This window comes from Portunus trituberculatus, chromosome 49 (assembly GCF_017591435.1).
Source record: "Portunus trituberculatus isolate SZX2019 chromosome 49, ASM1759143v1, whole genome shotgun sequence".
Taxonomy (NCBI): domain Eukaryota; kingdom Metazoa; phylum Arthropoda; class Malacostraca; order Decapoda; family Portunidae; genus Portunus; species Portunus trituberculatus.
Window position 1 is genome coordinate 1216306 of NC_059303.1, and position 23626 is coordinate 1239931.

At 38.0% G+C, this 23626-nt stretch overlaps 1 protein-coding gene across 3 annotated transcripts in view; it reads right to left on the reverse strand.

Annotated features, from left to right (window-relative positions):
• LOC123499072 (F-box only protein 33-like) overlaps nucleotides 1–23626 on the reverse strand; it is a 302244-nt gene that overhangs the window by 117867 nt on the left and 160751 nt on the right. For all 3 annotated transcript variants that reach the window (XR_006672868.1, XR_006672867.1, XM_045246673.1), the window contains exons 4-5: nucleotides 22610–22770; nucleotides 10522–10642 (exon numbers count right to left, since the gene is read on the reverse strand). Coding sequence is in view for 1 of the 3 variants with exons in the window: in XM_045246673.1 (XP_045102608.1) it covers nucleotides 10522–10642; nucleotides 22610–22770 (282 nt within the window). In the remaining 2 variants the exon portion in view is untranslated. The remainder of the gene's footprint in view (nucleotides 1–10521; nucleotides 10643–22609; nucleotides 22771–23626) is intronic.

Below are 23626 nucleotides of genomic sequence, written 5' to 3' on the forward strand. Positions count from 1 at the left end.
AATATAGCTTCCTCATAGAAGGGTGGAAGCATGGAATAGTTTAGACGTGGAAGTGGTCAACGCAAGGAATATTCATGATTTTAAGAAAAGCTGGACATTAATAGATATGGAGACGGGACAACACGAGCATAGCTCTTTTCCGTATGTTACAATTAGGTAAATACAATTAGGTAAATACACACACACACACACACACACGTCGATGGCGGAGGTGGTCGCTGAGCTCCAGAGCAATCATCTATAATTCTACAGTTACCTAAGAGTAACCAAGGTGGGAAAGGAGCTGGTAATGTTTGTCCGTCTCCATATAGTCATGTTAACTGTTGATTAGCAAAATAATGTCCAGTGAAGGTAAATATAAACTGTAGCCTGCGTTTGAGCCATCAGCTGGTTTGTTTACGTCTGCGCAACATGGCGGCCGTGAACTGAAAGAGGAATCAGACTTCACAGGGTTTCAAGGAATAATGGAAAAGAGCGCTTATGTGAAGAAAATTCTGGAGTTAGAAGGTAAAATTGAAAACTGTTTGAAAAGTATGAGGGCCTGGAAACGAGTTATGACAATGTAAAGAGAGACTGTGCTGATATGAAGAAGGAAAATGCAGCACTGAAAGAGGAAGTTAAGCTAATTAAAGTGAATTGCGAAAATGTGGAGAATCTCTAGGAAAAGTGATGGAGAAGCAGGCTGAATGGAAAAAGTCAGGAAGTGGAAAGAAAGGAGGTAAATTACAAAGTTGCAAGTCTGGAAAAGGAAATCAAAGAGTCAGGGAGAAAACTTTGGGCCTTGCTGAAATTATAGATCAACAGATCATAGAAGAGAAGATAGCTGAGAAAGTGGTGAAGGTTATTAAGTCAAATGAGACATTGGTGAGGGAAACTGTAGACAAAAAGAGATGTGTGGTGATATTTGGTGTGGAGGAGGATAAGACACCGAGTAAAATGGAGAGAGAGAAAACATAAAAAGGTGATAAATAATATCATTAATGTGGTGCAAGAGGAGGAAAAGACCTAGTACAAGAAATAGAGGACTTCCATAGAATTGGAAAGTTCACAAGAGAAGGTATGAGGCCAATAAGAATCAAACTTAAGTCACAAAAGGATGTAGATGAATTGGTGGAGAAGTCATGGAGGCTAGCCCAGCAGGAAACAACAAGGAAGATTTGGTTGAGAAGAGATCTCGGTGAAAAGGAAAGAGAAATGTTAAATGAGTTGAGAAAGGAGGCTTTGAAAAAATGAAGAGAGGACAGAAGAGAGAAGAAAGAGTTTTTCTGGAGAATCTTGGATATGAGACTGAGGAAGTGGTTCATAACCCAGAAAAGTACAGCAAGAAAGGACTAAAGAAACTTACATATGAGCGAAATGTAATGTATTCCAACATAAATGGAGTGATATCGGGATTTTAGAACTCAACGATTACTTGAGGGACAAGAACCCAGATATTGTGGGTCTTACTGAAACAAAACTGAGAGAGGGAGAAGACCTGATGATGGTTGGAGAAGGAAATATAACGTTTGGAAAAGAAATAGAGTAGGTAAGATGGGAGGAGGAGTGATGTTGCTGGTTAAAAAGATATAAAGGTGGATCAAGTGAAAAAGGTATGGGAAAGGCAGAAGTGCTAAAGATCAGAGCAGAAACTAATGAAGGAAAAAGAGGCACTACATAGTGGTGTACGTACCACCTAAGACAAATGCATGGTCAGTACAGGAATATGAAGAAATGATAAGTGATACAGGAACATGTCTGGAAGAAATGTTGGGTGGCTGTGAACGAACTATAATGATGGGAGATTTTAATTGTAAAGAGGTGTGTTGGGAGGACTGGTCAATGGAAGGATCAGAGACAACATGGGAAATACACTATTGACACTGGCAATGGAAAATGTGTTAACTCAGTGGGTCAAAGAAGATACTAGGTTTGGAGGAGAGGGAGCATCGTCAAGACTGGACTTGGTCTTTAGTACAGAGCCAATGGTCATTGAGGAGATGAGGGTGGAGTGCCCTTTAGCAAAGAGTGATCATGCAGTTTTGGAGTTCAAGGTGATAGATGAAGAGAAATCTAGAAGAAATGAAGAATATAAAGTGGGAAGATGGAATTATGCCAAGACAGATTTTGGAAACCTAAAGAAATTCTTTCAAGAGACAAATTGGATGAAATTCAAGAGTGCTAAGGAGCAAATGAAAAGTGGAAGGAATTTATAAAAATATACAAAGAAGGTGAGAAAAATTTGTACCAATAAGACAACATAGAGAAGTTGGAAAGCAGGACTGGTTTAACGATAGATGTGAAAAGGCTAGAACAAGAAAAGAGGATGCATGGAAGAGGTGGAGAAGGAAAAGACGGATTAAGCAGTGGGAAAGTTACAAAAGAGCAAGAAATGAATATGTGTTGATTAGAAGAGAAGAAAGAAAGAAACAAGAAAAGGATATAATTGATAAATGTAAAGACCAACCAAGGCTTTTTACAGACATGTGAACAACAACATCAAAAATAGAGAAAGTATTGAAAGTTTAGAAGTAAATGGAGTATGCAGTGAAGATCCCAGGAAATGGCAGAGGCTATGAATGGATGCTTTCGGAAGGTATTCACAAAGGAGACTGCTTTTGACAAACCACTGGTAATGGAACAGAAAGGGATTATGAAGGAGTTTCAAGTAACTGTGGAGGAGATCAAGAACATGATGGGGAGTTTAGAAGTGAGAAAAGCTGTGGGACCTGATGGGGTATCAGGATGGATTTTAAGAGAATGCAGGAGCAACTGGCAGAAAAAGTTTGTGAAGTAATTGATGCCTCATTAAGGGAAGGTGTAGTGCCCCAAGACTGGAAAAGAGCTAACATTGTCCCAATCTATAAATCAGGTAACAAGAGAGACCCATTGAACTATAGACCAGTGTCACTTACAAGTGTGGTAGCTAAGATGTGTGAGAGGGTGGTGAAGAATAGATGGACAGACTTCTTGGAGAAAATGACATACTTTGTGAGTGTCAATTTGGTTTTAGAAAAGGGCGTTCATGCACGACAAACCTGATATGTTACTATTCGAGGGTGATAGATGTAATACAGGAAAGAGATGGTTGGGCTGATGGAATATATCTGGATTTAAAAAAGGCCTTTGATAAGGTACCACACCAGAGACTGATCTGGAAACTTGAAATGGTAGGAGGAGTGCATGGCAGTTTACTAAAATGGATGGAAGACTTTTGGTAGGAAGAGAAATGAGAACAATAATTAAGGACAGACCATCAGAATGGGGATTGGTGGAGAGTGGAGTTCCACAGGGATCAGTGTTGGCACCAGTAATGTTCGCAGTCTACATAAATGACATGGTGGATGGGGTGTCCAGTTATGTGAGCCTATTTGCAGACGATGCAAAATTGTTAAGAAAAGTGAGATGTGACAAAGATTGCGAACTACTCCAGGAAGACTTGGACAGAATATGGAAATGGAGCTGTACATGGCAAATGGAGTTCAACACGACAAAATGCAAGAAAATAGAGTTTGGCAAGAGTGAAAGAAGAATCAGGAGTATGTACAAGATAGGAAATGAAGACATAAAACCAGTCATGAAGAAAAGACCTTGGGGTGACAATTACCAATGACCTATCGCCAGAGAGACATATAAACAAAATAATTGGAGAAGTATTGAACTTATTGAGGAACATAAGAGTGGCGTTCGTATATTTAGATGAAGAAATGATGAAGAAAATAATTACTGCAATGATAAGACCGAGGCTTGAATATGCAACAATACAGTGGGCTCCGAACTTAAAGAAACACATAAGGAAACTAGAGAAAGTACAGAGGGCTGCAACAAAATGGTGCCTGACTTAAGAGATTTGACTTATGAAGACAGACTGAAAAGAATGCAACTTCCGACCCTGGAAAACAGAAGAGAAAGGGGAGACCTGATAGCAATATACAGAGTGATGATTGGCATGGAAAAATGGATAGGGAAGATCTGTGTATGTGGAATGAAAGAATGTCGAGAGGGCATGGGAAAAACTAAAATGGCCACTTATAGGAGAGATGTGAAAAAATATAGCTTCCCTCATAGAAGGGTGGAAGCATGGAATAGTTTAGACGTGGAAGTGGTCAACGCAAGGAATATTCATGATTTTAAGAAAAAGCTGGACATTAATAGATATGGAGACGGGACAACACGAGCATAGCTCTTTTCCCGTATGTTACAATTAGGTAAATACAATTAGGTAAATACACACACACACACACACACACACACACACAGCGTCCCCGTCGCTGAGAGAGGACGGCTCGCTCCGCCGCGGACGGAAGAAGGAAAATACCTATGGTGTTACAGGGCCCGCGTAACTCTAAGTTAGTGTCCTGTTAATGTCCTACTGTCTCTTAGTGTTGAAAGTGAAGGATATGGAGAGTGATCCCTGAGAGGAGAGCGTGGGCGGTGATTGTTCTGGCCGTAATCAGCTGACGATAACAAAATGGCGTCTAGGCAAACAAGAGACTTTGAAGGTTTTATTACTACGCCAAAAGGACTGGAGAAACTTGATATGGATGCAAGAATCCAGGCACTGGAAAGTAAGTTCCTAAACATTTTGTCCATAGAAGAAAAACTGGATAGAGTTCTAGCCGAGAATGATTCGTTCAAAAAAGAGATCTATTTGTTAACGTTAGCGAATAAAGAGCTATTGAAGGAAAAAGTAGAGATGGAGAAAGAAAACCAACAACTAAGGAAACAATGTGAAGAGATGAAGGCTAAACTCATGGAAATGGAGATAAAAATATCCGAAGGGGACTTGAGGAAGGAGGAATGCCTTAATCTAATTGATACCAGGATGAAAGAAGTGAACCATGAACATCAGGAGGTACAAAGGTCATTTAGGGAGATAGTAAAAAAGCAGGAAGAGGAAAATAAAGGGATTACGCAGAGGGAAATGGTAAAGGCACTAAAGGAAAATGAGTATGTGGTGAGAGATATTGCTGAAAAGAAAAAATGTGTGATCATAATAGGATTGCAGGAGGAAACTAACAGGAACTGGCAGGACAGGAGGGATAAGGAAAATGACAGGATTAAGTCTTTACTGAACAAGATCTCTGTGGAAGAAGAGGACCTATATGCTGAGGTAGAAGAAAGTGTGAGATTGGGAGCTTTTGAGGAAGGCAAGAATAGACCATTAAAATTGAAATTAAAGTCTCAGGTGGCAGCGGAGGCCTTGTTGAGGAGGGCTTGGAAACTTAAGGACTCTGAGGAAACCAAAACAATTTACATAAGAAGAAATATGTCACAAGATGAGCGAATGAAAATGAAGGAGCTTGTAACTGAAGTGAAGGAGAGGAATGACGAAAGAACAGAGGAGGAAAAGACCAAGTTTTTTGGAGGATGAGAAATGGGAGGCTAAAGAAGTGGTGGATAAAACAGACGGAATAGGCATTACATGGAAGAATGAGACTAGGAATGGAATAAAAGTGACTTACACGAACATAGATGGATTTCTGTCTAAGAGGCTAGAATGTATGGATTACCTAAGAAATAACGAACCGGACATAATGTGTGTAGTGGAAACAAAGCTAAGGCCCGAAATAAAGCTAGACTGGTTTGTTGTAAAACACTACAAAGTATGGAGAAATGATAGAAAAATAAAGGAGGTGGTGGTATAATGGTTCTTACTAAGGAAGATCTGATAGTGAAGGAGGTGAACTATAGTAAGAGAAATGAGGAAGTGATAAGTATGCTTATAACAGATGGCAAGAGGGACATTAATATTATAACAGTATACATACCACCCAGAACCAGTGCTTGGGAATATGAACAGTACCAAATGGTGATGAGAAATACTCTAGACAGAATGAAGCAAGAACTCATCAGAAAGGATAGAGTGATGATAGTTGGAGACTTTAATTGCAAAGAAATAGTGTGGGAAGACTACGAAGTGGTGAATGGTGGTGAGTGGGCAGAAGAATTGTTAAAGGTAGCAACAAATAACTTGATGACACAGTGGGTGAGATCACCAACAAGGTGCAGGGGACAAGATGTTGCAGCAAGGTTGGATTTGGTATTTACCAGGGAATCTCTAAAAGAGGAAATTGAACATGAATGTCCCTTGGGGAAAAGCGATCATGATGTCCTAAGCTTTGAGCTGGATACAGAATTAAGCACGAATAAGATTGTGGAACGCAGGGAGGAAAAATTAAATTATACTAGGGCAAATTATAACCATATAAGGGAGTTCTTTAATGAAATTGACTGGTCCGTGGTATACCAGGAAAGGGATATGCAATTGAAATACGATAAATTTATGGATTTGTATAACTCTGCTGTGAAAAGTTTGTGCCATATCACAGAAAGAGGACTTTAAATAATAAACAGTGGTTTAATAGAAATTGTGAAGAAGCAAAAAGAACAAAGAAAAGGCATGGAAGAAACTTAAGAAAACAGTGATGTATTATCAAGGGAAGTCTACAAAACAGCAAGGAATAGATATGTTGAAGTAAGGAGAACAGCACAGAAGGAATATGAACAGAGGGTGGTGGAAAACTGTGATAGTGACCCAAAATGTTTTACAAATTCATAAATGGAAAACTAAATAAAAGGGAGGCAATAGAAAAGGTAAAAACGGGAAGAAGTATATGAAGATGCTGGAGATATAGCTGAAATTTTGAACGACAACTTTTGCAAAGTGTTTACAAAGGAGGAGCATTTTATGGGAGGAAGGCCTACGGAAATAAAGCAAATGCAGGACATCATGGTTACTAAGGAAGATGTAAGGAAAATTATAAGCAATCTGGATATTAATAAATCAATGGGGCCTGATGGCATATCTGGGAGGTTGCTAAATGAATGTAAGGATCAATTGTTGAACCCTGTATTTGATATTGTGGAAACCTCCATACGAACAGGATTAGTCCCGAAAGAGTGGAAAAGAGCTGACATTGTGCCTATATATAAGAATGGTAGTAGAATGGAACCGCTAAATTATAGACCAGTATCGTTGACTAGTATATTGTGCAAGGTATGTGAAGAAGTAATTAAAGCTAAGTGGAGTGAGTATCTAGAAAGTGAAAACATTCTGAGTGAAAGGCAGTTTGGTTTCAGAAAAGGAAGATCGTGTATCCAATTTATTATGTTTTTATTCAAGAGTGACTGACATACTACAACATAGAGAGGGATGGGTGGATGCTATCTACCTGGACTTGAGAAAGGCCTTTGATAAAGTACCACACAATAGACTGATGTGGAAACTAAAGATGATTGGAGGAGTAAATGATAAACTAGCAAAATGGATGGAAAATTACTTAATGGGAAGAGAAATGAGAACAGTGGTGAGAGGAAGGAAGTCCGAGTGGAAGAAGGTAACCAGTGGAGTTCCACAAGGGTCAGTGCTGGATCCCATCATGTTTTTGATTTATGTTAATGATATGCCAGTAGGAATTGACAGTTACATGAACATGTTTGCGGACGATACTAAAATTATGAGGAGAGTAAAGAATGTGGAAGATTGTAACAAGTTACAGGAAGATCTTGATAAAATATATGAGTGGAGTAAGGAGTGGCAGATGGAATTTAATATAGACAAGACCCATGTTATGAAAATGGGAAGAAGTAGATACAGACCAAACAGGGATTACAGGCTGGGTGATGAGAAAATTAAAGAGACCAATGAGGAGAAAGACTTAGGAGTAACTGCAAAACACTTTGTCACCGGAGAAACACATTAACAAGATTTTTGGAAAACATACAACATGCTTCAAAATATTGGCCTTGCATTCCACTACCTAGATGAAGGAATGATGAAGAAGATATTATGTACCTTAATAAGACCCCAGTTAGAATATGCAGCATGTGTCTGGTCACCGCATATGAAGAAAAATGTGAAGAAGGTGGAAAGGGTACAGAGGCTGGCAACAAGGATGGTACCAGGACTCAGGGAGTTAGACTATGAGGAAAGACTGAGGAAGCTGGGGCTGACCACATTAGAAGAGAGAAGAACAAGAGGAGACATGATAACTATGTATAAATTGGTGAACAAGATTGACATACTGGACAGAGAGTTGATAAAGGTGACCACAAGTAATCATCTCCGAGGACATGGAAAAAAGCTAATAAAGGACATCTGTCTAAATGACGTGAGAAAATACAGTTTCCCGCATCGTAGCATTGATAAGTGGAATAAACTGAGCAGTGATGTCGTTGACGCGGTGTGTCAATCAGATGAAAGAGAGATATGACAGGAATGGACAAGGAGACAGGACACAGAGAGCTTAGCTCGGCCCTGTAATACACAAATAGGTAAATAGGGCAGTAAAATCGGAAAATCCAGAAGTAGATTGTTCTAGAGAAGGAAAAATTAATTAATTAAAACAAGGTCACTGTGTTACGATGTTGTGTTGAGGACTTACTCCTTGAAATGCACTGCAAAGAAGACGAACCAGCTGTTGAGAAACCTGTTAAAACTTTTTTGAAACCTTGTGATATCCCAATCTTAGAGTTAAACTAGATAAGAGTAGAGGGCGCGAAATATCTCACCGTGTTTCTTTCTCGGATTGAAAGTTGTTCATTAGATGCCAAGGAGAGACATAAATTAGTTCTGATGCATGTTGAGACACCTTTGGCTCTTTTTATTATCCCTTTCAGATTCACCAATTCAAACTCTGCATGCATAGCTTGTGTGGCCAGCAGCTAAGTGGCCAGTTGAGGGAGAGAAGAGCTAAACCGAACATTGTCATTACAGCCACAGCAGCCAACCAAAACTCCATCACCATTTTCCAGTCTTACCCAGGCCAGAATCTGTCCTCTCACCAGAGAGGTGGAAATATGGGGAGGAAAAACTCCTAGTACCAAACATATAGTCTGAGACAGGTGTAGGGTAGGGGTTTCACTCATTGTTGAGGTCAATTTGACACTCCATAGGTAAACCCAGGTTGTGTTGGGAGTAGGTGCACAAGGTTGGGTGACATTAGGTAGGTTTGTTGGTTAATGTGATACCGTGTTGTGCACGTGTGCTGTGGGGTGCCGTAACGTACCAGGGGTGGAATTCACAAAACTTTAACAACACGCTACTGATGTGCAAGCGTACATCCTACCGAAAATGGTATCCACAAACGCATTGTATGTCGGTGGGATGTTGTTGCTAACTAACTACATGCATCACTAATAACTACACCTCCCGATGTGTAGTAAAGGGATCACTATCCCATATGTAAATATTTAAGTGCATAAAGCAACCTATTTTTAACCTCATCCCAGCTTTACCTCACAAAAAAACATGATTAAAACATATTAAAATCTTGCATGCAACAGTGAAAATAAACATCAAGATAACTACAAAATTTCAAACTTACCCGCACTGCCAGCCCGCCAATCAGCGAGTTGCATGGACAGCAAGCAGCAGCCACCCTCATCACAATATTTGTGAACTTCCTGTTACTCTAGTAACTGCTACTATGGAATAAAACATTCAACCATAAACCATAGCCACTAGCTTACTACATTCTGCCACTACTTTTTTTGTCTTTCTTTTTCTTTTTCTTTTTTTTTTTGCTGTGATTTTTTTAACCTCATCCCAGCTTTACCTCACAAAAAACATGATTAAAACATATTAAAATCTTGTATGCAACAGTGAAAATAAACATCAAGATAACAGTACAAAATTTCAAACTTGCCCACACTGCCAGCCCGACAATCAGCAAGTTGCATGGACAGCAAGCAGCAGCCACCCTCATCACAATATTTGTGAACTTCCTGCTACTCTAGTAACTGCTACTATGGAATAAAACATTCAACCATAAACCATAACCACTAGCTTACTACATTCTGCCACTGCTTTTGTCATTCTTTCTTTTTTTTCTTTTTTTTTTGCTGTGATTTATGTCGTCAAGCTTGCCTGAAACCACTGCATCCCCAACTTTACATCTCTTTCACCAAGGTTAAGGTCTCAATGTTGGTGAATCATTGTTTTTGAAGTTCAGTAGGCAAAATTATAGGAAAGTTAAGAATGTTGACTGTGGTGAGTAGTAGCCGTGGGGACGTTATGCTGGATCAAAAGGTTACAAACAATATCACACTCCTCAGCAAGAGAGAATCCAAAGCTGCTTTGTGATTGGCTGCCTTTGCTCGTGACAATGAGTACTCTTGGATTGGTTAGTGACATCCACGCCCAATAGTGACAAGTGTTCATGGATACCACTTATCTGACCTCATTGTGATGTCACTATCAGACCTATTCGTTAGACTTCGTTACTACCAACATGCTATTTACAATTTTCATGGATTCCACCCCAGCCCCAGTTGTTTTGTATGTGTGGTGAACCCGTGTATCGTTATATGTAAAGCATCCAGCAAGTGTGTGTTGGTGGTCCTGGTCCTGGGGTTGTGCTGTGCACCATCAGTGCACACCCATGCTGAGCCTCTGATTAGCCTGTGACCCCTCGCACATCTACCTACCACCCTGGGAATGGGCTAAACCGCTACAACAGAACATAAGCTTAAGTTTAAATGAATTTTTAAAAATTCTATTCTTGCAGTGAGGACTTAAGAGCAACACACGTCACAAACCCATTCACAGAAGAAGGCCCTGAAGTGGGTGAGGGGCATGGAAGGGTGCAGCAGACCTGATCCCAGCTGTTCCACCCCATCATAGGAGTGCATCAGAGTAACCACCAGTGAGCACTGAGGACTGAAATAACACATTGATATTACTATGACAACATTAACTAAATTTGCTTCATGAACAAAAAAAAATATATATATTATAATGACAACATCCATCAACTAAATTACACCTTAAACCTACAAGGGATGGTGAGAAAGTCCTGCAATTTGGTGTGTTAGGTAGTGCAACCAGTTGTGATCTGTTGTGTCCTGTTATGAGTGGTTCTGACATGTTCACAAACAGTGCCACTCTCCTTTCTTGCTTTCTCCTCAGTCATAAAGATGCAAAGAGTGGACATGATTAGCAAGAGTTGGCAACAAAGGACAAGATCAAGTACTGTGCAGTAATCAAGTTCTTGACAAAAGGGGGGAAATCCAAAGGAGATCCATGACAGGCTGGTTGCATGTACAACAACAGTGTCCCTTCATTTACCAGTCACCTGCTAGCACAGGGAATTTTCTTATGGCTGTGAGTCCCTTGAATATGATCCATGTATGGGATGTCCCTCTGAGACAACCTCTGAAGACACTGAAGACCATCAGCAGGCAATGATCATGGAGAATCAGCAGGTGAAGGTGAAATTTTGTTGAAGATTGGAATCTCTCCATAACACATTTGCAACACTATACATCATCACCTGGGCATGAACAAAGTTTCTGCTCCTTGGATACCCCGAAATCTTTCTTGGCATGATTGCCTTCAGCACTCCACAAGTTTAGAGGAGCTGCTGACCCTGTACAACACAGAGGAAGTGGGATTTGAGTTGATGTTATGACAGATGATGTAACATCAGTTCACCTCTGAGACATAGAGATAAAGGTCAAGAGCATGGCCTAGAAACAAAAATTATCCCTGACCATCGACAGGCAAGATTGTGGTCATCATCTTCTTAGGCACTACGGGAGCGCTGCTGGTAGACTTCCTACTGTGTGGCTCTATGATCATAGGGGAGTGATATGCTGAAGTATTCAGTTGCTTGAGGGACTCTATCTGTCAGAAAAGGCAGGGCAAGTTGATCCATTGTGTCTTTCTCCTGCACAGGGCTTGCTGTGCCCAAGCTACTCTGAGGGACAGTGCCTTCGAGCAGCTCAATCATCTATCCCACAGTCTAGACTTGATCCCAAGTGACTACTTACTGTTCTACTGGCTCAAATTCTTGTTACAGGGATGGAGGTTTGATGATGAAGAAAAGGTCAAGGAGGCTGTGACAATATAGTTGGTGGAGCAGTTGTGATACTTCTAGCTGGTAGAAGAAATCCACAGCCTATATGACAAGTGGTTCAAGTTAATTAAAGTCAAGGATGATTAAAGTCAACTCTCAAATAAAGCAAGTTTGAATAACATGATTTTGATTTAATGCCACTTGATATTTAAGGAGATATGATTAAATAATGTGATTTATTCAATTTAACGTAACTCAATTTGATGACAACACACGCACCCATGCTGGTTTTGGGGGAATCACACTGACTCTCTCAGTTAGATTGTTACGCAATACCTTCCACCTTCATCTGTTGAAGGACACCGTCTGGGAGAAATTGATATTCTTAAAGAGAATGCTACCTTCCCACTGCTCAGGAAAGCAACAATCAGGCAGGATTTACCTTCACTACAAAAGTGAACCAAGACCATGTTTTCATCATTATCTTTGCATAAGTTTTACCTAAATACCTGTTATCATTAGTTTCTTTTGTGAACTAATTGATTTTTACAAACATAAAAAATATATAGGTTATTATTCAAATAGCCTATTTTACAAAAATTGTGATTAGAACCAAACCCAGTTAGAAACAACAACATTACCACTGCCAGATTCAATCACCACATCTCCATCTTCTAAGTTTTCTCTCAGAATTCTACTTGGCTTATGATCAGTTGTTGTCTTTATCACTTGATAAGTACCCATTTATGTAAATAGTTGGAGGACTCTCCTCTTCCCATAGTCTACACAGTTGAAGGTGGTCATTCTCTCCCATGTTAAGGCCACTATACAGCCATCTGTGCTTTAATCTGGAAGAACTTTTCCCTGGCTCACCAAGTCTATTAATAAACTACATTCTGCATCAGTAATAGGGTTGGTTCTCTTCATAAAATTTTCCATGTTGCCTGTAGTGGAATGGTGAAGCAGCATGGTCTGGACTACATGGCTCAATCAGCTGATGTGATGATAAACAAACACTCCTACCAACCACCACCAAATTGTACTCATGGTTTATTTCATTGAAGGCATTAACCCCTCAAGTACTGGGACACATTTTTACCTTAAAATTTGTGTACAATTAGACCATTTTATTTAAACCTATACCTATTCCTATACCTATTCCTAATTGTTCGTCTCTGAAGTTACTCGGAGTCACCCTTGATCCCAAACTTACTTTTGAGTTGCACTTGCGCTCACTTGCATCATCAGTCTCATGTAAAGTTGGTTTGTTACGCAAATGTAGGCGGATATATTCCTCTGATGATATTGTAAGAAATTGCTTTTACTCTTTCATACTGCCTCATTTTGAATATTGTCACTCTGTGTGGATCTCTGCAGCAGAGTCTCACTTAAAGCTTTTAGATAGAGCATTCAACCAGATTAAATTTCTTCTTCCTAATCTTGAGATTAATCTTGGCATCGTCGTTTGGTTGGATCATTGTCCTATTTCTTCAAAATCATGTCTAATTCCAACCACCCGTTGCATTGTCATTTGCCTGCCCTTCACTACCAGCACGTGCTACAAGACAATCCTTGATCATGAATGACCGTTCCTTGTCTGTGAATCGATGTAATACTTCACAATTTTCCGGTGTTTTATCCCAGTATCTGCTAGACTCTGGAATACAATTCCTAACGAGATTGTTAATTCTAGTAACATTGAAGCATTTAAAAAACGTGTGAATACCTTTCTTCTCTCTGAACTCACTACCTCTTAGATCTCTACCAATCTTCCTATTCTGTTGTTCATTCCTGTTACTTCCTTTCACTTATCGGTGAGGTGCCGCCCACTGGGCCTTTGGGTTTATGCAGTTATGCTTTCCAGTGGGTCGCCTTCATTGACCTCATAATAATAATAATAATAATAATGGTCTATGGAGGTCAGAAAATTAATTACCAGTCTTCACTATCTTGATCCCCACATAAGTTTCTGAAATAGTAACCAGAATGAAAATGAAAATGCATCATGGTACTGAGAGCCCTCCCAGTCCGGTCAAAGCATTCCCTCTGACACCAGCAAATGAGATACAACGCTACTGAGGAAGGGTCACAAGACCCGAAATCTCGATATAGCTTCGGCGATCATACAAAAAATTGATAAAGAGATGAAGACAGTTATAAAATATAAAGAAAATATCTTAAAGAAAATGATAAATGCTGAATTAGCAATCAGTTGAAATGAAACATATATATATATATATATATATATATATATATATATATATATATATATATATATATATATATATATATATACACACACACACACATATATATATATATATATATATATATATATATATATATATATATATATAGGCAACCCCCGCTTAACGAAGGGGTTACGTACCTAAAAAACACTTAGTTAAGCGAAACTTCGTTAAGCGAACCGATTATAACAAGTTTAACCCATGACTTGAACTTCCATTGAGAGTAAGCAAAGCGAGAGTGCATCATAGTGCAGTAAACGGTTTAATGAAAGTAAAAATTATGAAGTTTAACATTTAGGCAGTTAAATTTAATTCAAGTCATTATAATGCAAACTAACGTATGTATGTACGTAACTTTATAATGTTGATGATCTTAAATTTATGAAGGGAGGGAGAGTGAAATGGGAAAGACACTAACCAGCAACCTGTGGAATGTAAACAAAGGGAGCATCATTGTACCACATACAAAACTTATGTACATTTCCACAAGGCTTTCCATTTTATCCATTGTAGAGTCATGAGTTCAGGTGGTTCTTTTAGCTTGCAAGGAAGATACAATCTCACCAGCCTTCTTAATAGAGTCTGCTGACTTGAAAATAGTAGAGACAGTATATGGAGTCAAGATGGTGGCTAGCAATGCTATAGTTTTCTCGCCTCTCTCGTGTCTGTGAATAATATCCAGCTTCACTTCGAGAGTGAGAGACTTCCTGGTCTTCTTAGGAACGCTAGGCCACATTGCAGGGCGTTTTGGTGGTAAGTTGAGCGAGTGAAGACGAGCTGCTGCTGACGCTCTTATGGGAGTGAGTGGTGCGTGTGTTGTGACTGTTGTCCACGAGAGGCTTGATCTTGATCTTGATTCTACAGGTGTCCAAGGATTTCTCCTGAGGCTAGCCTTAGTATTTGCGGCTCCTGGTGTATTCAAAAGCCTGTCGGCTTGCGTGATACGGCAGGGCTTCCAAACTTGGAAAAAAAATACCTGGATAAAACTTCGTTAAAGCGAGTTTGGTGTTCGTTAAACGAGCAGATGGTAGTAAAATGAAACCTTTGTTGTAGCGAAATTTCATTGTGTGAACCTTCGTTAAACAGGGGTTGCCTGTATATATATATATATATATATATATATATATATATATATATATATATATATATATATATATATATACATACAGGCAACCCCCGCTTAACTAAGTGGTTACGTTCCTAAAAATCCCTTCGTTAAGTGAATTTTCGTTAAGAGAACCAATTCTAACAAGTTTAACCCCTGATTTGAACTTCCATTGAGAGTAAGCAAAGCGAGAGTGCATCATAGTACAGTGAAAGGTTTAATGAAAGTAAAAATTACGAAGTTAAACATTTAAGCAGTTTAATTTAGGACTAAGTCATTATAATGTACACTAATGTATGTATGTACATAACTTTATAATGTTGATAATCTTAAATTTATGATGGGAAGGAGAGTGGAGTGGGAAATATGCTAGCTGGCAACTTGTGGAATGTAAACAAAGGGCGCATCATTGTACCGCATACAAAACTTATGTACCACATTTCCACAAGGCTTTCCATTTTATCCATTGTAGAGTCACAAGTTCAGGTGGTTCTTTTAGCTTGCAAGGAAGATATGATCTCACCAGCCTTCTTAATAGAGTCTGCTGACTTGAAAATGGTAGACAGTAGATGGAGTCACGCCATGGTGGCAAGCAATGCTATTAGTTTTCTCGCCTCTCGTGTCTGTGAATAATATCCAGCTTCACTTTGAGACTAAGAGACTTTCTGGTCTGCTTAGCAACGCTAGGCAACATTGCAGGGCGTTTTGGTGGCATATTGAGCGAGGGAAGACGAGCTGCTGATGACGCTGTTATTGTTTTGAAGTAGGTGCGTGTGTTGTCCATGAAAGGCGCTGGTGTATTCAAAAGCCTGTCAGCTTGCGTGATACAGCGGAGCTTTCAAACCAGGATAAAATTTCGTTAAAGCAAGTTTGGTGTTCGTAAAACGAGCAGATGGTAGTAAAATTAAACCTTCATTGTAGCAAAAAAAAAAATATATATATATATATATATATATATATATATATATATATATATATATATATATATATATATATATATATATATATATATATATATAATATATATATATATATATATATATATATATATATATATATATATATATATATATATATATATATATATATATATATATATATATATATATATATATATATATATATATATATATATATATATATATATATATATATATATATATATATATATATATATATATATATATATATATATATATATATATATATGGGGTTGCATTCCTAAAAAAAATCTTCGTTAAGTGAAACTTCGTTAAGCGAACCGATTATAACAAGTTTAACCCCTGACTTGAACTTCCATTGAGAGTAAACAAAGCGAGACTGCATCATAGTACAGTAAAAAGTTTAATGAAAGTAAAAATTATGAAGTTAAACTAAATATTTAAGCAGTTTAATTTAAGACTAAGTCATTATAATGTACACTAATTACTAATGAAATACCGCGGTATTTCATTAGTAATTCACTATCACTCAGTGCCATGGAGTCTAGGTTATCCTCATGGCATGAGCGTATATGAATACTAAGATATGATATCCATTATAGCAGGCAATAGAGGAGTGGAAACAAATTTAATATCGCGGTGAAAGACATCACGCAAAGCTAAAAAGGTCACAAGAAGAAGAAGCGGCCAAGTCGCCAGAGTCTCCGCCGTCTGTGGCCGATCTCATCATCTCTGCTTTATTTTTTGGTATTTCATGTAAAATTTCACTTTATGCATTACAAAACAATCCTTTCTTGGGGGCAAGGCTTGTAAAAAGCTAATAGAAATATATATATATTATATATATATATATATATATATATATATATATATATATATATATATATATATATATATATATATATATATTTCTTTTTAACCTATGTGGTATGTTGGAGACCAGCCCCGAACGCATCCCCTATATTTCCATTATTTCCTATGGGAAAATTATGTCCGCTTAACGAATTTCCGCTCTACGAACAACTTTGACACCCCCTATCCTGTTCGTTAAGCAGAGTATTACTGTATATATATAAAATCCTCGACAAACTTGTAATAATGAATACAATGAAGACTCAATACTCGAAATTAATTAGTTCCAAATGGCCATTTGAGTATTAAAAAGTTCGACTACTGATACCTATAAATCAGGTAATTCGTTCCAGCCATTGCCAAACCCAGGTTTAGAAAAAAGCAGCGGTTTAATTTTGCAGTCGCCGCAAGCACTGGCACACAGAAGCAGGGTTAGCCTGTCTTTCATGGGCTTGTGTCCTGGCAAACACTTCTCTTCTTTTGTTATACAGATCATGTTTGGTAGTTTTTTTTTTCCAAAACAGGCCAGTTTCATCACAATCAACCCCTTAAACTTGGAATGTTGGGATTTTTAGCTCGCGTTAACTTGGGAGGTTTGGCGAGAAACACAAAAATAGCCTGTATTCACATACTGATTACACTTGGAAATTCAATAAAAGAGTGAGAACAAATGGTGTTCTGCCCACAAGCAACTCTTCCTCTTGGCAATGCAAAATACCAGAAGTTTCAAGATGCTATGGTTATCAAAGTATCACAGATTGAATAAGGTAGTATCATCGGTGTCTGATTGGGTCCAGCGGCCTTGGCTAGAGCGATAAAAAGTGGGCCCTTTGTATCCTCTCTCCCTCTCAATCAAAATGTTTGCAAAGTTATCTAATTTGTATAATTTTTGCAAAAACATATAAAATACATACAATAGGAGTGGCTGGTAGTGGTGGTGGAATGTCCTCCCCCTTGATGGTTGAACCTCCTATATCCGTATCAGAGCCCAGAAAATCACTATCTTCGCTCTCTATTATTGTAGAAACTGTTACTTCGAAAGCCTTTCTGATAACACTCTCATTCAAAAGTTGTCTCCCACAACATGGCGAGAGACTCGAGGTGTAGAAGTAAGGCACGCTGGAGAGGTGGCGGAATCGGACACCGTGAAATCACTATCGCTTCCACCATCCATCGTGGAAGTTGATGACAGTATGATGTATAGCATATGTTTACTCCTGACTTGGTGGCTCGCCGTGTCTCACAAGAGAATGAATTCCAGTTCTTTTATTGAAATTCATAAAGCACCCTTTACTTGCTTTAAAATCATCATTGGAGTCAGATGTAGTATCAGAAATATGATCACGATGCAACAGCCTAGCCTTCGCACAAATTATACCCTATGACAAAGAATCGGCAGCCATCTTCCTTTGGTTTATCCAATCAACAATTTTTCTATTTCTTCCATTGCCGCAGGTTGCTTAACTTGCCTTTTCACACCAATCGCCACATCAGCTCTTTCAATGAGCTGTCTTCTTCAGTATTGTGACTATTGTAGATTTAGCCATATAGTACTCAGCTGCAAGATTGGTTATTCTTCCTCCTTTCTCGTATTTATCAATAATCTCCTTTTTCCTTTCGATGGTTGTCACTACATTCTTTCTTGTAGGTTTATTCTCACCACTAACAAGCCTCTTTGGTGCCATTATAAGCTTCTAAATGGGGGAAAAAAAAAAAATGCAGAGAGAAAGCGCAGGATAATGTTATTTTTACGACAGTGAAGGATAAACTGGCTGCAGTGGCCCGAGGAGCACGTGGGACGGCGGGAAGAGAGAAGAAACCCATTGTTTACAGCCACAGGGATGGACGTTTGACTAATAGGTATTTTTTTTAGTATTAAGTCGAACTTTTGTGTTCGACTACTGAAAAGTTTGACTATTTAGACATTCGATTATTGAGTCTCCACTATATAAAAAAATAACTTCATGTATATAATTGACAGAGTGTAGAAGACATGATGAATACTGGGGTAATGAGCTAGGTATGGAATGACATTTGTGTGGTGACACAGGAAAGAAGGCGTGTTGGTATGTTCTGCATGCTTGGCGCGCGGGGAAGTGACTCTGGATCCGGTAAGGCTCTTGCGACACTGGAGTCGATAAGGCCTGTAATGTTTGACGAGCTGGGGATGACTCTAGGGTTGCTCTGTGCCAGACATGTGGGAACTGGGAAGAGTGTGGCGCCGTGGAGTCGACTCCACCGACTCCGCCAGCCTCTGGAGTCGGAATCGTTATCTCCAAGAGAGTGACTCTTGCCCACCCCTAATGGCTGGACCAAAACATAAACACTGTGTTGAACTGTGTCATTGGTTCTTTAATATATAATGTTTAATGTATATATTTTGACATTTAATTATTATTTTGTAATCAAAATATCATTTCAAAATTTATTCTAATTCATTTTATTGGTTCTTGACAGAAAAATAATTTTATAGCAAATATATTTTGTTCTCAAAAGAAAGTGCTCATAAAGTCGGAAATTTTGCGCATTGTACAAGTGATGGAAAAAAAGTGAGTGTGCGCAAAAAGCTGGAAACACATTGACTGAGGTGTGCACTAAAAGAGGATCTCTGTATTAATAATTTTCTTTAACCCTTTACTTCCTATAAGGACAAAATTGTCCTCCTTTAAATCAATGGTCCATATGGGCAGAATATCGCATGTAGAGTGTGGTTTGCCTAGCAGGACTTTTCTGTCCTCTTACATTGGCGACCCTGATTGGCTGTTTGGGCTCCTGCAGGACTCTATTGCTCAGTATGCCTCAGGTTGTCAGAGGTTGAGGAGGTGCTTTCATGAGCTCCAAGAAACCTTCATATATGTCATCATGGAACCTAATCCAGGTAATGTATTGAAATGAAACTTTATTTACTTAATATAAGAATCTCTCTGATCTGAAATATAACTAGATATTCCAGATTTATTTTAGAAAAAAACATTTATTATGTAATAACAAAAGAGGACAATATTGTCTCGTTAGGCATTTGACTGCATGTATAACTTGAAAGATGTAAACAAAGCTCACTAAATAAATTATTAGCCTCCTTTTGTCTAAGTATTGTAAGGAACAATTGTCTTTCTCTTATGTGACCTTTATGGACTGTGAAATATAACATACTTTGGGAATACAATACTACTTACCATCATAAATAAATGTATATATATAAACAGTAAAGGAAAACACTCCTTCATAACAGGCAGAATAGGCTTCAAGACAACAACTTTCTACGGTCGTAAGGAGACAGATGGAGGTGCTACCACTATGTACAAGTGATTCTAAGGATATTGATGAGTATGCTAATGATGAAGTTGATGATAATTATAAGCCACATGACTCAGAATATGGTATGTTTTTACATATAGTGGAATTTGCTTTGGAATATGAACAGAACTTTTAGAAAAGTTTGATATACCAAAATTTATGGTTTGTTACCATTCCCAAGATGACAAAATATAAAATATATTTCAGAAGAGTCAACTGAAGAGTATGAACATCCAGATGAAACCCTTGTTCTGGAAATTGACAATCCATCACCAGATCTATCACCTACGCCTAAGCCAACTCATGGTTGTTACACAGACGACAGGCAAATTCTCTGGCTGGAAGTTCCTGAGAGAAAGCAAATGAGCTTTTGTGATTTCAAGCTAAAATTATCTTACTCTCTCTTGCTAAGTGGAAAGACAAAAGGGAAAAAGAGGAAGAGCTTAGGTAATGCAGTAAGCGGTGCATACACTGCTAAGAAAAAAAGGGGAAAAGCTACTAAACCAATTCCTGATAAGGATATCAGATTGGATAAGATTGATAATTTCCCTATCATATCTTCTTGTAGGGGTTCCTGTAAATTACCTAGGTGTAAAGGCAAGATTTCAGTGTTCTGCCAGAAATGTGAAGTTCACTTATGTTTGGAATCAAAACAAAATTGCTTTCAGGAATTTCACACCAATTGAGATAAAACAAATTTAATTTTCATCGTAAGATGTGAAAGAATTGCAAGCTTTAGTTTTCTTGGGCTGTAAGTCAAGAGTTGTATTTGTTACTTCAAACTTCTATAACCAAAGGAAATATTAGTCACTAATCAGTCACTCTGACTTATACGTTTTGGACTGTGATGAAAGTTGTATTTTATTTCTCAATTACTAGAGAACGTGAATAGTCATATAAGTTTATACAAGATAAGTATGTACAGAAAGGAAAGCAATGTTCTGCTGGCCTGTGCAATCAAACTAGAATAACCAAAGGAAATAGAAAATTGTATATAGGTATATATTGGAATATAATTATCCTTATATTTTTTGGTAAATATGCATTATAATATATAATTCTTGTTTACATGATATTACACTGTATTAGGACAATTTTATTTCATAATAGGTTCCAAAATCAAAATTTTGAGAAAAACAAAAATGTTGTATGCCTATAAGGACAATTTTGTCAAGTTAATATATTTTCTCAATTTTAAATAAAAATAATTTTTTTTGTACATATGTGTCATTTACATCTCCAAAACAACATGTTTACTTAAAAGAATATAGTTTTTTATACTTAAAAGCATGTTCAGGAAGTAAAGGTTTGAGTAGCAAATTCCCCCAAATAGGCAAACTTTTCCAGTGGCTAGGAATGTAACCACAAGCCCCCATATTACCATTGTTTTCAATGCAAAAATTCTGTTTGAATAATAAGACATCTCCAGGAACATAGCTCTCACATTAATCGAGCGTTGACTGTACATTAAAAAATTATGTATGTAGTCACCATTTTTATTCCTTTGAAATGAATACCTAAATTGCAGAACTTTCTGACCTCCTCTCGTAACATTGTTGGAAAAATAGAAAAAGGGACACATAAGCAGACTTGATGATACTGGATACACAAGATACTACAGGATATGGAGAGAGAGATGGAAGAAGAGTGTTTGTAGAGAAGTAAAAAGTAGTTTCCCATAAAGAAGAATAGATCTATGGAACAGTCTGGAAAAGGAGATAGCAAATGCAAGACGTATACATGGATTCAAGGCTATGTTGAATATTAAAACATATGGAGATAGGACAACACAAGCATAGTTCTCTTACCATGAAACACAACTAGGTAAATACATAAATACAAATAGGTATTCTACACTGTCAATGTCCCTGAGATTCAGTTTAAGGTATCATTAGAATTAATGGCAACAGTCTAACTCATGAGAATACCATAAAGACAAGTCTGAAGTTACCTAATATGTTACCTTGAACATGGGAAACAAAATGACAAAGGAGCAAACTATCACCTGCTACACCCAGAATGTGATCACCTCATAAGGATGAAGGAAGAAGGAAATGAATATGGACTTCGGAATTAAGACTGAAAGAGAAGGTATGACAGAGGACAAATAAGAAAATAGTGTAGTACAGAAAGAAGAATGAAATGAAGAACACAGACTTTGGAGAGAGAGAGAGAGAGAGAGAGAGAGAGAGAGAGAGAGAGAGAGAGAGAGAGAGAGAGAGAGAGAGAGAGAGAGAGAGAGAGAGAGAGAGAGCGCCACTGGCACAAAGGACAAATAAGAAAAAAAAGAGCAGTACAGCAGAAGTAAGAAAGAAATGAAGAGCATAAACTTTGGAACATAAACTAAAAAAAGTCTAGCTCCCCCCAGTCCCTTTGGATACTCACTGCTGCTGCTTGAAGCAATACCACATGTACTCTGAGGTGCCCTGGTGGGTCTGGTCAATGCCATGGACATGTAGCACCAGGCGCCGCAGGGGACAGGTATAGGGTGTCGCCAGCACACCCAGGAGCCGGTCACTCATGTAGTCATAATCTAATGTTAATACCTGAGGGATACATCACTCTCAGTAACGAAAACAACAATATGGTTTGTAAAAATATTCTCATAAAATACTGACTGATAATCAGTTAAGAAAAAAAAAATGGTGCTATAGGGTTTTATCATTTATCAGAAATTCGAATTTTGGTTCCACCTGTTGGAACCTAAAAATTCGAATTTCTGACCACTTGGGAGTATCATATAGAACAAATACTCGTATCACTGAGCCTAGTTTCTCGAATATAAGAGAACACGCATTACAATGTAATCATGCATTTACTGATTAGGACTTCAACATAAAGTATAGGGCATATTGTAACTCAGACCTTACGATAGCGGAATCTTTATTTATTGTAAAAGAGAAGCCAGAGTTAAATGGTACAGAAATACCTACCAAATTATTAAATTTCTCTTAATATTTTCGAACTTGGTGAGATAGTGTCATTATAGCATAGTTAGGAGCCGTAGGTTCATATACATGTACTTTGTTTGAACCAATCAGCTGTCTGTCTGTTAGATTGCCACTTTGTGGAGTGGCGCGGGCCTTTCAGCCTGATGGCGGCCCACATATACCAATCAGCATTGAGTATTTCGTTCAGGCTAAAATATTTCTGTAATAGACTAACTGTTGTACATCATACCTTTAAATTTTCTCTTTTTTTATGCATTAGCTATGACAGATTAGAATTTTGTACTATATTTTGTATTGGATAGGAAATTCTTAGTGAACCAATCAGATTTTGCCATCTAGTGAGTAGGAGCCTATAAATACTGGTAAGCCAGTCTCCCTCCCCACTTACCTGTTGGAGGAACAAATAGCAGGACCACTGCGTCTGGTCATTCTTTTTAACGTTTTATGTGTG